A 13659-nucleotide genomic window follows, 5' to 3' on the forward strand; every position below is an offset into this window, starting at 1 on the left:
GTGCATCGCAGTGCCCGTAGGAATCGTTCTATTCCGGACCAGAGTGTAACCACAACCAGCGGCCAACCCACGGGCACAAAATGGGTGAGAGGAAAGGCCAGAACCTGTACTATCCGCCGGACTACGACCCGAGGGCGGGTGGTCTGAACAAATGGCAAGGTACGCACGCACTGCGGGAGCGGGCCCGCAAAATCCACCTCGGCATCCTGATCATCCGGTTCGAGATGCCGTACAATATTTGGTGCGATGGCTGCAAGAACCACATCGGCATGGGGGTCCGCTACAATGCGGAAAAGAAGAAGGTCGGAATGTACTACTCCACACCGGTCTACCAGTTCCGGATGAAGTGTCACCTCTGCGACAATCACTTCGAGATCAAGACGGATCCACAAAACTTGGACTACGTCATCGTGTCCGGGGCACGGAGGCAGGAAAACCGGTGGGATCCGACGCAGAATGAGCAGATTGTGCCGGAAACGAAGGAAACCCAGCGGAAACTGTTCGATGATGCCATGTACAAGCTGGAGCACGGGGCCAAAGACCAACAGACGGCCGATGAAGCGAAGCCAGTGTTGGGGCGCCTTTTTCAGCGAAACGACAGTGTTTGGAGGGACGACTTTGAAGCAAACAGTCGGCTGCGGGCACAGTTTCGGGTACGCAAGCGCCACCGTTCGCCCTAGAGGGTCAATTGACTTATATTCTGCATGTTTTTTCTTGCCTTCGTAGACACGCAAAAAAGAGCTCAAGTTGCAGGAAGAAAAAGACAACGCACTATTGACCAAATCGAGCCTTGCGGTCGCGCTACTGCCGGAATGTGATAGCGATCGTCGTATGGCTCACCTAATGCGGTTACATTCATCGAAAACGATTCACGAACGGGACAAAGAACGCCGGAGTGCTATTCTGAATCGCCCTGCGTTACCGTCGACTTCCGTTAACGGCAGAAAAGTGGCCGTCAAGTCGCCCGATAACATCATTAGGTTAGAGAGAAATAGTTTAGGTATTGTAAAACGTTCGACCAAAGGTGGCCGAAAACATGTAGGTAGTGTTGCTAATGACGCTGCAACGGCAGAATCGAGCAACGGGCATCGAGCAGAACTGGAGTCCCAAACGGTTGGTGGCACGAGCTCCCCAGCCCCATGCAGCTCATTTGGTAGTGAGCCGACGAAAACAAAAGAAATGAATCAAATCGATCCAATGCCCAGTCTGTTACTGTGCAATTATGGATCAGGGTCTAGTGATAGCGACTAAAATAAAAACCGAGCACAAACTTACGGTCGGAATCGGATCATATGTTTTCATTCATGGCCAACCTAGAAGCAAAGTACCTACGAACGAAAGCGAATGAAAACAAACTGACGTTTCTCAATGCAACTGTCAAAATTGCTACACGGATTGAATGGGTGAGCATGTGTTGGTGGACGGCCGTCACTGTGTCGCACGATCCCACGGGGACCACCACCCCACAGAGAGGACAACGATCACAGCCAAGCGCATTAACAAAAAGGGTGAAAATCAACAAAGATTGCGCTGTCGCCTCTGCAACTACTGTGGGGGGGTAAAATCAATAGCAAAACGATGCAGTGAAAAGTGTTACACTGTCGTGCGCTTTATGGCGAGGCCCCTCTTTCGGGAACGAACTCGCCAAGTCTACTAGATGTGAGGGCTAGTCTTACTTTACATAATTTAAAGTATCACCCTTACGACCCCGGATCGACCTTTTTTCGTGTGTGTGTCGCGTGATGTGCCACTATCTGGGACGAATCGAAGGAGGTGTGTTGATTTTACGTTCCTAGCAAAAAACGAGCCACGAGAAAGCTCGACGGAGCCAAAGCCAAACGAAAACAATTGCGGCCAAGATCGTGACGGTCGGCAAAAGTGATTGTTAGTGTCGCGGTTCTGGATGATTCGATCCCGTTTCGCAGAGTGCAACAAAAATGGTGTGTGGACGCCATTCTAAAAGCAAGTGCCGTCTTTATGGATGTGTTTGGATCGGGTGGCCATAAATCAGCTTCTCTGTTGTCCGTGGTTGATGCACGTCGTCGTCAATCGAGGCGTGCTTTCTCGGTGCTCTTGATGCAACGTCGTCGTCGTCGCGGTTGCCAAGGGTTGTCCGGCAATCTGAGCTAGCTTCGATCGCGCGAAGAGAACGAAAGAAAAAAGCTAATTAACGTGTGTGAGAAAGTTACTGTTACACGGTGTACCCGCCGCCGAGAGGCACCGAGTGGCGTGTGTTTGTTGTTGGAAAGTGTTGGAGCTAGTTCCCGTTTAAGCACCCGTGGTTAAGTGTGGCGTCTTGCCCTCATTGTTGATGCGTCTACGAAGTCTGTTCATCTCCCCACTTTAACGCGCTATAACCATTATGGCGCTCTCGTCCGATCCGTACGAGCAAAAGTTGTATCATATGTTCCAGTCCCACGGAACCGGCGACGGATCGAGTGGTCTCGATAGGGAAGCCCTACTGAAACTGTGCCTCACACTGGAGCTAAAAGAGCGGGGTCATCTGTTGGTAAAGTGCCTTCTGTCGGGTTCCAAAACTCACGTCAGCTTCCGAGAGTTTCGCGAAGGGTTGCTAAATATTCTTGGAGGGTTTGATGAACCGTCGGCCCTAACTGGAACCGGTGACGCCAGAGAATGCTTCTCATCGCTGCCTTCCGATCGGAAGGAATCTTACATTTACAGTGAAGGTAAGAAGCTTAGTTGTGCTGTATCGATTTCAATATGGATGTAGCCTCCTTAGACTATGAAGGATGATTGTAAAGGTTCAGAAAATTTGGCTGCCAATGCATGGCGGATACGAATGATTCTGTAATGTATTTTTTCAATTAATTGATCGACATGCAAGAAACTGTTTAGCGATAGGAAAGAAAACTCGATAAGATAAGGTGTCTGAGCTGCTTCGATGGAGAGGAGTCTGATGTAATTGTTCAAAAATGGACGAAACCTAATGCGCAATGAATACCTCACCCAGCCCAAGCGCTAGGATCATCGGACAATTTCGCACTTTACAATCCTTTTGCATTTGTTTTCGTGGTTATTTTATTGCGATACTGGCCCGTTTGTCGAACTATGCGAACTAATTGCGCCAAGCATTGGTGTACCTGTTTCCGCATTCTTTGACTCCCAAGCAATTATTCTCTATACGGACGTTCTCTTCTGAGAGCAGCCTACTTTGTTGTTTTGTGCAATTTTTATTTAAAGAGCTTCTTTAAGGCGTGATACGTTGAGATGCCTTATGACATTGTACGGTATTCATATTTTGAAAATCGACAAATTAACCATCGGTGCTAAGTACTAAGTACAGCAACAAATGTTGCACTTTTTAAGCAAACAAATAAAACACCTCATTAATGCACGGTGTGGACTGGCTGGTTGCGTGGTGGGGCATACCTAGGTGTGTTGTTTTGCTGTTGTAATCATGCCCCATACTTTTTTCCTTCCATTGCTCAAAATTCCTTACACCGCAGGCGAAAATTATTGCACCAACCGTTGGGCAACACCGTTTTAATGATTTTATCTCCAAAAGCAAAAGTTTGTGCCCAGTATGCGCGTTGGTTCTAAAATAATACAAAATATGTTAATATTTAAAAAAAGTAAACTTCTTTCTCGCTTCCCGTTTGTTTTTGGCCACAGTAGTATGTTATGCACACTAACGAGGAGCGACCCATTGTGTATCAACATGCTCATTAGTGTGCAGCTGTATATTAATAAAATGATTTTTTTCTAATTCCGTACCATCTAGTACGTTTGGTCAGTTATGTGTTATGTTTTGAGTTGATATTCCTCAAACAGATTTTTAGTTTCGAACAAGAAACCAGTATCGCGGAGTCTAATCGAAGGCTTTGGCGCTGCCCCACCAACACGGGCGCAGCGATTTGTTGAGCAATCGTATGACGCATCTGGAATATGACGCATATTTTACTATCACTACTACCACTACTACTGCGCGCACAAACAACAATGGCGCGGTAGGAAACGCGTGTAGCACCTGTTAACGGGTTAGTAGCAGTTCACTTTCGAACCTGTATCGCACGCCGTCGAAGCACGGCACCTCGCGGAGCAGCGGAGCAGCGTAGCACCGAGGGAGAGAGTCCCTCGCGGATAAGTGTGCCGTGTCGACGATTAACGCGCGTGACCTTCCGACCACCGATTCCGAAAAAAGCGAAAACGATGTGTTGCGAGTGCGAGCAAAGTTGTTAGTTCCGAAAGCGAAGTAAAACCCAATTTTTCCCAAGCGATCCGCGAGCTTATATCATGATTATTATACTATGTAACGAATCACAAATTGACCCTCCCCGGTAGTGTGCACATTTGGCCAATGGGTAAACGGTATTTGTTTATGTTTTTAGACTCGGACCAGGAACAGCAGCAACAGCAACAGCAGCACCACAACCAGAAGCACATCGTAATTCAAACTAACTCCGCAGTTCCTTCGATCGACACGACATCGAGTGGTGGCAATGGTGCCGTTAACAGCAGTAGCACTTCCGGCTTTTCGTCGAAATCGGGTTCTCCCTTGTTCCAGCAACCCGCCGTCGTGGTGCGAAGGAAGGATCGTGGTCGTGATCGTTCCCAGCAACCTTTCGATGGTGGCCTGGCTGACGATGGCAAGCAGCAAAAAGAAACGGCGGCGCAGGACCACGCCTACAGTGACGAGGACGGCAGTGTCGTTCCAGTGACTGACCATGGTCTGGCGGAGCGTGAACATCAAAAGAAAGACGCGCCGGAAGAAGTGTCGGACCGAGAGGTGTCACCGCGGTTCGTGGTCGGTAAGAAAAAGTACGGCCGCCGGTCAAGGCCAAGGCGGCCCGAAGAAGATGTGAATGGTTTCGATACATCGTCGATGTCTTCGAACTCGGACAATGAATCGATCAATCTGGGCTCGTCATCTGCCACCGCGCCCCGCACCCGGGCCAGTAACAGTCCTCCCGGGCCGCTAGGGGCCGGTTGTAAAGTGATCACTGGAACGGGCGCAGTGTCATCGCGTGTACACCGATCGGCGTCCCAGAGTGATATTCACGGCTCGAAGCGTCGACGCCAGCCGATGCTGGTTGGCGGAACGGGTGCTGGCGGTCGTTTGAAGCGGTGCGCATCGTTACCGACCCATCGGCAACGGCCATCGCATCTGATCGACAGCAGCAACGGCACGCACCGCGAGCACCAGTTGCACATGGACGATGAGCGGATCGACCAAAAAATTTACTTCATGAATTTGTCGGAAAATTTGCGTGAAATTTGGAACTCGCTCCTGGCTACGACCGAAGACGCCGATGGGCACTTAAATCAGGCGCAACTCGAGCAAGTTTGCGAGCGCGTCGGATTACAGAAGACACCGGCCCGGTTGGCGGCCCAGGAAGTGTTCTCAAAGCTGGTGCTTCAACCACACGAGGGCATCCGGTTTGGGGAGTTCATTGGTCTGCTGGAACGCAACACCGATCTGTTACCGATCAGCGAGGGTACCGATCAGCAGCAGCAGCAGCTACCTTCCGCCGCCGCCGATTGTAGCGTCGTTCTGTCCAACAACCGTCCGGTCGGTACACTCGTCGGTCATGCCATCATGCCTGGTAAGCGCCCCCCATAAATTAACGTTTGTCAAAACAGAACATCAGCACTCTTTCACGACGCAGATTGGACGTCCGAAATCGGTTCACTGGCTGCTTCGATCATAATCGATATGTGGGAATCGGCGGGAATTCCTTCACCGGGCGCCCTACTGGACGAGCTGGGGTTCGATAAAGACATCATACAGGTCGCGGATCTGGTGCAGGCGTTGGAAGAGGAACACCAACGGTTGATCAGTGACCGTCACCACCACCTAACAGCGGCGGCCGTCAATTGCAGCAGCATTGACGATACGTCGCACATCGTTCGGGTAAGCTCTCGGAGATCCGGTTCGACCCACGCGTCACGCGTTGTTTCAAGTGTAAACAAAAATCCCACACTACACTCAAACTAAGACCCTCGCCAGGTACACCAAGGCCAAACGCCTACCGTTTGACATTAAAATGCACATTATTCACTATCGACGAAACACGGCTGGTGGTAAACTTGACGTAACATGTCGGCGACCAATTTCTAACTCGGTGCGCTAGGGTTGCTTTGATAAGTTACGCATTTTGGCGATAACATTGGGCAGCGATTCCAATGGTTGCTGCAACTCACGATGATGATAGCGCATCGGTGCTCCGTGATTTTTTTCGGTTCTGGTTCCCCTTGCGTCTCATGCTTATCCGTTTCGTTTCTACCTGGCTTTTAGGCATCACTGGCACTGCATAAGGCCGAAGTGAACGCACTGCGCCAAGCGTTCCATCAACTCGTGGAGGAAAACAAAAAGCTTTACGCCGACAACAAAGAGGTGAACCAACGTGCGATTCTGTTGGCACAGGAAGTGGACGAGCGGCACAATTCTTTGGAAACGGCCACGCGCAACAAGATTCGCCACCTGAAGCAGCGCCACCACGAGAGTATGAAGGAACTGTCCTCTCAGCTGACGTTCGAGCGAGAGCAGCTTTCGCACGCGAATGCCGCCCTAGAGCAGCGGATCGCTTCCCTCGAGACGGAGGAGTGCAAGCTGCGCACGACCGTGGCGCGGCTGTCGGAGGAAAACGAAGACCTGCGGCAGGATCAGGAGAACCTGACGAGGGAAATTACCGAGGTGCTAGAGAAAAACATTAAACTCAACCGCGACATTGCGGAGCTGGAGGAGAACAATCGCACCGATTACATGCTGGTGGCGGACGAGGACGACGTCGCCGGGGCGACGGTTGTGGCCGCGCGAAAGGACAGCGAAGCGGACGTGCTGGATCTGATCGATCGCATATCGCTACTGCAGCGCGATAATACGGGTCTGCGCGACAAAAACGATGAACTGAATGCCGAGATCGAGCTTCTTACGTCGGAGTTGAGTAAATTTAAGCTACGGCGTAACAAGACGAGCCCATCGTCGGTGGGCTCCGATGAACCCGATGGCCTCACGGTGCTGGCGAGCGTGGATGCAGGGGACGGGCCCGGGTTTACGTCGGCCACCAAGCGTCGGGGGGATTCCCCGAGCAAGGCACGGTTTGCGGATGACAGTCCACGGTTGGGAAAGCTGCGCAAGTGTAGCAGCGATAATGAAAACGAATCCGATTCGTCGTCCGGTGATTGGATGGCACTGCACTCCGAGTTGAATGCCCACAGCAGCATTCACGGCAGCGGTGGTGGCGGCGGCGGCGGCGCCGCTACCGCTGTGCTTTCCTCGGGCATATCGAGCTTAAACGAAGAACCAGTGGCCGCGCGAGCTGATGAAGAGCTGAGGGCACTACGGGCCAAAGTAGAGGACCTCGAAGCGCAGCTGCTGGTGGCGAGAACGAACGGCGAAGCGCAGGAAACCGTTTCCGCGGAAGCGGTGCCATCGACCAGTGGTCAGTCGGCGCCGGAACTGAAAGCCCGCTGTGATGAGCTCGAGCAAAGCTTGGAGCAGATGCGGAAAGAGTACGAAGACTGCGAAGATTACTGGCAGACGAAGGTGAACGAAGAGCGGCAGCTGTACGAGGAAGAGCAACGGGTAAGCGATGACAAGTTCGCCGAGTTGCTCAAGAAAATGGCCGAGTACGAGGAACAGTTTGCGGTGCAATCCGGGACTACAACGTCCACCGGCGGCCGCAACGGTCGTCTGTCGCCGATTGACGAAAAAGATGGCCTGGAGCAACAGTACCTCGATCTGGAGGCCGATTTCGAGCAAACGCAGCTAGCACTGGAAGAGAAGACACACGAGGCGGAAAAACTACGCCAGCGGGTGCTCGAGATGGAACAGATGGCGAACCAATGTCCTTCGGAGATGCTTCGGTGAGTGGTGCGATCACTATTTAGGTTTAAGACAACTAATTTCTCCCTTCCCCTCGGCAGCTCACCTTCGACGCGTACCGATTCGCCGGAAGCTGAAGATCGTCCAGCCAGCTCTCCGATCAGTTACCTATGGAATCAAAGCACGATCCAACGACCGGTGCGGGACTATCAGAACCCCAACTGGAAACAGCACCATCACACGGCGGCCACCACCAGCAGCAGCGTGGTGATGGTGGAGGAACAATGTGTCAGCATGCCGTCCGCTTGCGCGGATGAGCTGTCACGACCCGTCGTACCGTTCGATCGGATCATTTCCCCCTTACAGAAGCCCGCGATAGTTACCGTTGTTGGGGACAGTGGCAGTAGTAGTAGTAGTAGTAGTAGCAGTAGTAGTGGTAGTAATAACTTTAGTAATAGTAGAGCCGCGGTTCCTGAAGCGGTTGGCGTTGTGGTATTACCGTGCAACCAGCAGCAGCAGCAGGAAACGCAGTCGTACTCCGAAGTGGATGGTGAGATCCTGGCCGATACGTGTATGGCAGAACCGTTTCCGTGCATGCACAATAGGTAAGTTTGCCGCTCCGCCGGCCGCCCATCAGAGGCAATAATGATCAAACTGTTCTCCCCTAGTCAAAATCAATACCAAACTCCGGCCGGAAACGTGGAAGCGGCCAGCGTTGCTTTACAGCAGCAGCTGCAACAGTTCCGTTTGGTGCAGCTGCAGCTGCAGGATGAAATCAAGGAGCTGACCCACGAACGCGATGGCCTCATGATGGAGGTACAGCAGTTGAAGGAAGCGAAACCCATCCTTGCCCGGGCGGCGTACACGAAAAATGGTGGCCCGGGGGCGCATCCGAACTACGCGCAAAAGATTCAGCATCTGGAGCAAAAGAACCGCCACCTGCAGTCGATGGTAAAGCAGCAGCAGCAGTACACCGAATCCATCCTGCACCGTAAGTTGGCGCGTGCGGAGGCCACGATGCGATGCGATGCACTAACTTCCATTTCTTCGCAACAGAAATCTGGCATCAGCAGCGCAGCGAAATCAGCGACCTGCGCAATCGGCTCGAGGCACAGTGCATAGTAATATCGGATCAAGCGGCACGGCTCACCAGCAACGATCTGCTAGTCAAAGATATGTACGAAGAGAACACGCGGCTCCTGGCGCAAGTGCAGCGGCTCGAGCATCAGCGTGTCCGGGCCAAATGGTTGCAGAGCCAGTGGCCACCGGTAGTCGGCGCCAACCATCAGCCGGCCACCGCCACCGCTGGCAGCTCTTCATCTTCGTCCTCGCCGGGCGCGTGCGGTAGCTTCATGCACGGAGGGCTACCGTAGCAAAGCGCCCGCTCCCACCACATCCCGCTGGGTGTTACCAGTTGGTAAAAAGGCTTGATGTGCGTTGAGGGATCGTAAGTTTTTTTTTTAAATTTTAGTTTAAGAGTAAATTCGTTTCAGTGTAAACGTTTCTTTGAGCTCGTTTTAAAATGGTTTAAAATTCAGAAAAATTGTGAATTTCGTACGAGAGCGAACCAAAAAGGCTACAGAATGTAATGAAATATGATTTGAAAGTTTGTTTGAAAGTGAGAGAAGCCCTGCCCTGTTCCATTTTCGTAGAAGTGTTCGCTTCAACCAGTCAGTCCGTCCCCATCGGTCGGTCTCCATAACGTTCGTGCGACCCCTTAAGGCCGAAGACATGTTATTTATTGAACCGATCGAAAGTATACTATTGTTCTAACAAAATGAACTGCTGCTAACCCCCTATATACAGTGCACTGTAGTGACGCAGTTTTAATTTACGAACAATATCTGTGATTAGTAGTGAGACACCTGAGCTACGTTCTAGCTCTTGCACGTCGAAAATGCATGGAAAAGATCACACTGCTTATCTTGCGTTACTGGAAGCCATTGTGTCTGGGTTAGAATGTTCACCGCTCTGCCTTGTCAGATTTGCACAGAAAGGTACTGCTAGAGAGCAGAAGGTTCCTGTTCTTACAGGAATGGTTATGTATCCCAGTGTCCGGGTAGCATTTGCACCGAACCCCCGGCGGAACGCCATTAGATATTCGCCAGGAGTCTCCAGGGGTATTTAGTGGAGAATTAACATGTTTAAAATGTTCTTTTTAATTCACATTCATCGATCGCACCGCAAACCGCATCAACCGCTGTGTTTGATTAGTTTTCGGGCTCTCTACCTCAACTGAAATGGAACCGCACATTCCTATCGCAGCATGCTCTACTGCGCTGTGCCTACTGTGCGCTAGCAACCGAAAAGACAGGCACCCGTGTAACAGCTTGTTCTGGCGGAGCGCTCAACTGTAGAGAACCACCCGTTTATGATATTTTTCCTCTCACACCGACAGCTGTGTTTTCATAAAGACATGTTTTTAGATTAACGTTAACGGTGGTTGGACGGTGGAAACTACTCTATTCGAGTCATTAAATAAGAAAGATTGTACACACAAAGTATGCATATATTTTTTAACTTATTTTACCACACTCTTTAAGCACTGAAAGACGTTTAGGCTTACTCTCACCCTATTATGTTACTGTAACTTATGTACATGTGTTTAGCCGAGCCGAGCAAAGGATAGATTGTTGTGCGCTTTAGGATGAACATTGGCGGCTTTACACGGAAAGAAGCATCGGTAGTGAAAATCATAGACATCCTAGAGGTGGTAATGGAGCATAGATGGAGTCGCCGTTTCGTCAGCAAACACCCAAATAACGCGGTGCACCAGCTGTGTCGTCTGATGTTACCTACTAAAAACTAAACCATGTTTGCGAGAGATTTGAAAAGAAAAGTTAAACATAGAACGTTGCGGCCTAGTGACTGACAACTACCAGGAGAGAATGTTGTCGATAGAGAGAAGAATGAATGGGGTGAATCTGCGACGGTACAAAGTGTGGAAAAAACTTATATGAGGGGTGTATAAGTCCAACTATCCTGTGTAACATTTGCTTTCAGGGTAAAACAAATTTGAATAAAAATTACATAAAACTAAAAACTGCAAAGAAATGTGTCCTTCTTATCCCCGTACGCGTCTTGTCAATTCCTTATTTATATCGAATCCATTTTATTCGCCGATACTGGTTACTCTGGCAGATGAGCTCTCAGAGAAGATCGCTCGCACCAATTAGCGATCAGCATCTGAACACTAATCTCCACGCGGAAGCAAAGAGGACAGTATCTTTATCTAATCCGTGGAAATTGGGCTACCTCTGCGGTACTACATGGGGCCCTATTGCGAATGTCGCTATAGTTTCGAGAGAATTCGCGGACGAAACGCACCATTTCAACGAAATAGCTTCCGGCAACCGACTGCGTGTTTGATCGATTGTTTCTGTCCTCTGTTTTGATCGATTTTGTCGTACTCGATTTTTCGCTGGGCCACTACGGGGACTTTGAAAGTTAACGTTATACGTTATTTGAAAAGTGAACTTTGTTCCCTTTATTATTTGTAAAAGCTCACGCAAAAAGGTTAAAACTGTAATGGAATTTTCGTCCATTTACCATGGACAATCATTTTGCCATTTTGTGGCAGCGATTTGTGACCAACTTACCATTATTCAATTTGCCATCAACATCAATTTGTGTGAACCTCAACCGACGTCATTGCTCAATAGCAGCCTCGCCGTGTTGGCGGCAATCATTGGGTAAACAATAGAAATCGCAAGGATCTTCCCGCCTTCATCATCAGTCCGCGGTGTGCCACGGGAAGCCAACGTCCCATTCGTCGCGTCCCGGAGCCGGAGAGATTGATTACTACAACTACCACCAGCATCACCGACATCCTGGTGCTCCAACAAATTTGCATACCGAACCAATCACGCGGCCCCACGCGATCATAAATTGGTTGATTCGATGGGCGCCCCTCACCCTCACAGTGGCCGCCCACTAGTAGTTTGGGTGGATGAGCAGTTGAGCCGTACACGACTTCGACAGTCGGCAATAATAATGTTTGATTGTTTTGCATTCGGATCACTCTCATCCGCTCCGTTGTCGTCTTCGCCGGGCTGGTTGAATTCGGGTCGGGTTTGTTTGTTTATTTGGACTGCCGCTGTGTGCTGGCGCTGGCGTCAACCTCTGTCTACGGCTCTGTCGCTGCTATTTAGCCACGAGCTAGTGGGTTTTCCAGGGAAAACCCACTTCACCGAAGGAGTTTCAGGGCCACCGGATTGGGGCCTCGGGATGGGACGGTTATTTATTTGTCTTAGCGTCGTGCATGGGACAAGAAAAAAGCCGCCATCCTCCACGACGCGAATCATAATTCCCCTTGGTCGGTGCCGTTGGCCGTCTCGAAGTGAAGGGTACCGGTCGAATCCGATCGTTGGCGGTGCTCGGTGCCAAAAGATCGTGAAGACTCGCGCTCGCCGGCGGCGGCGGCAGCGGTCGGCGGTTAGTCATCCTGGCGGCCGTTCGGCGGGTGGTCTAGGGCGGGCGCTGCCATGTGTGCGCGTGTATGTGTGTGCCGTTTGGCACGTGAGGAATCACATCCTGGTCTGGCCTGGCCCACCCATACGCTAAACTGTGCGCTGCTGCTGTGCCGTTGGCTCTGTTTATTTTCACGGCCGGTCCGCGGTTGGCCGCGGTCGTACATGTGTTCGGGAGCGGCCCCCAGCGCGCTGCTCCGGATGATCTATCGGGTTGTGAAGTGCAAGCAAACAAGTAATTTCTTATACTAAATGTCAAAGCCGCATCCTCCGACCGTCCCGCGCGCCATTGTGCGCCATTATTAAACGCTGCGCTGCGGGGACGAAACGGATGGGTGACGAAATTGGTGCCAAAGTGCCGTGCTGTGCTTTCTGTGATGGCCGTTCTACCCTTTAAAATTGATGTTGGCCACTCCCGATTGATGTGGACCCGAGTTATGTAGAGGTTCTGCGTACGTTTATTGGCATTCCGGCTTCAAGTCCGATTGTTTCACCTTTAGTACGCCAGCAGATGGGCGCGTGTTTACATTAGCGTCAAATGTTTTTGCGCCCATTTCTTTGAAGTTTTTCTTTTGCTCCAAAACGAAAACGGCTGAGCGGCGCGAGAGCGAGCATGAATTGTGGCCACGTGTGCCGCAAACCCATCGCCAGCTGGAGCATAGCTCCACATATCACTCCACACGAGCGCGACGGAACCTTGAAGCCGCGGATACCTCGGCACGGATTGTGTTTGGTCTGTCATTTTCGTTAGCCGCGGGTCGGCATGTTGGTCGGCAGCAGATCGAATAGAATGTAAAAAACAAATTGATCGACGTGATCGTGTGCGTAGAGCACGGTTTTCATCACCGCACAACGTCGGCGGGCTGTCGGCTGACGGCTCTGTGCGAATTGCTCATTTTGACCGAGTGTTGTGCGGGTTGTTTTCATTTCGGTCTCCGCCCCGAAGCCCTGAAGTAGAATATATATTTATCACCAAATAAACTTACTGTCAGTGGCGTGATTTTAATTAACGGACGAATCCGGACACCGACGCAAGGTTCGGTCTGTCGTATTCGGAACAGCTTTCACCACCTGGAGCCTGGAGCAAATTGATTGTGTAATGTTTGTGCTTCGTAAAACGGGAAATTTGATTCATTGCCCAACCGGTTTACCCGTCAGGGTGTCCTTCGCTACGAACGGCCACATTCAACGCCCTCTCCACGGTTGTGTCCAGTCGTGGCGGGTGTGCTGTTTTGACATTAATGTCACATCCAATGCCCCGCCATTGGACACTCCAAGGAAAGCCCATTTTATTACACATTGTCGGCGCTAGGCGTGGTATCTGGGCGGGACAGGTATCTGACCTGAATGGACCCCGAATGGGGTGGCATTAGGATGTCTGGCGGAGAGTGAGTTATAAATCAG

At 50.9% G+C, this 13659-nt stretch overlaps 2 protein-coding genes across 2 annotated transcripts; both read left to right on the forward strand.

The window, feature by feature from the left end:
• Positions 1–62: 62 nt before the first annotated feature.
• On the forward strand, positions 63–1251 carry LOC128271078 (coiled-coil domain-containing protein 130 homolog). The gene is made up of 2 exons (XM_053008513.1): positions 63–653; positions 727–1251. Exons 1-2 carry the CDS (start codon positions 81–83, stop codon positions 1249–1251), a joined length of 1098 nt encoding a protein of 365 aa, XP_052864473.1. The 5' UTR covers positions 63–80.
• Positions 1252–2362: 1111 nt separating this feature from the next.
• Positions 2363–10807, forward strand: LOC128271079 (uncharacterized). The gene is made up of 7 exons (XM_053008514.1): positions 2363–2687; positions 4350–5564; positions 5628–5872; positions 6257–7827; positions 7888–8391; positions 8455–8777; positions 8843–10807. The coding sequence occupies exons 1-7, from the start codon at positions 2363–2365 to the stop codon at positions 9157–9159; spliced, it is 4500 nt and encodes a 1499-aa protein (XP_052864474.1). The 3' UTR covers positions 9160–10807.
• The last annotated feature ends 2852 nt before the right edge of the window (positions 10808–13659 follow it).

The sequence above is a fragment of the Anopheles cruzii genome, chromosome 3 (genome assembly GCF_943734635.1).
Source record: "Anopheles cruzii chromosome 3, idAnoCruzAS_RS32_06, whole genome shotgun sequence".
Lineage (NCBI taxonomy): Eukaryota > Metazoa > Arthropoda > Insecta > Diptera > Culicidae > Anopheles > Anopheles cruzii.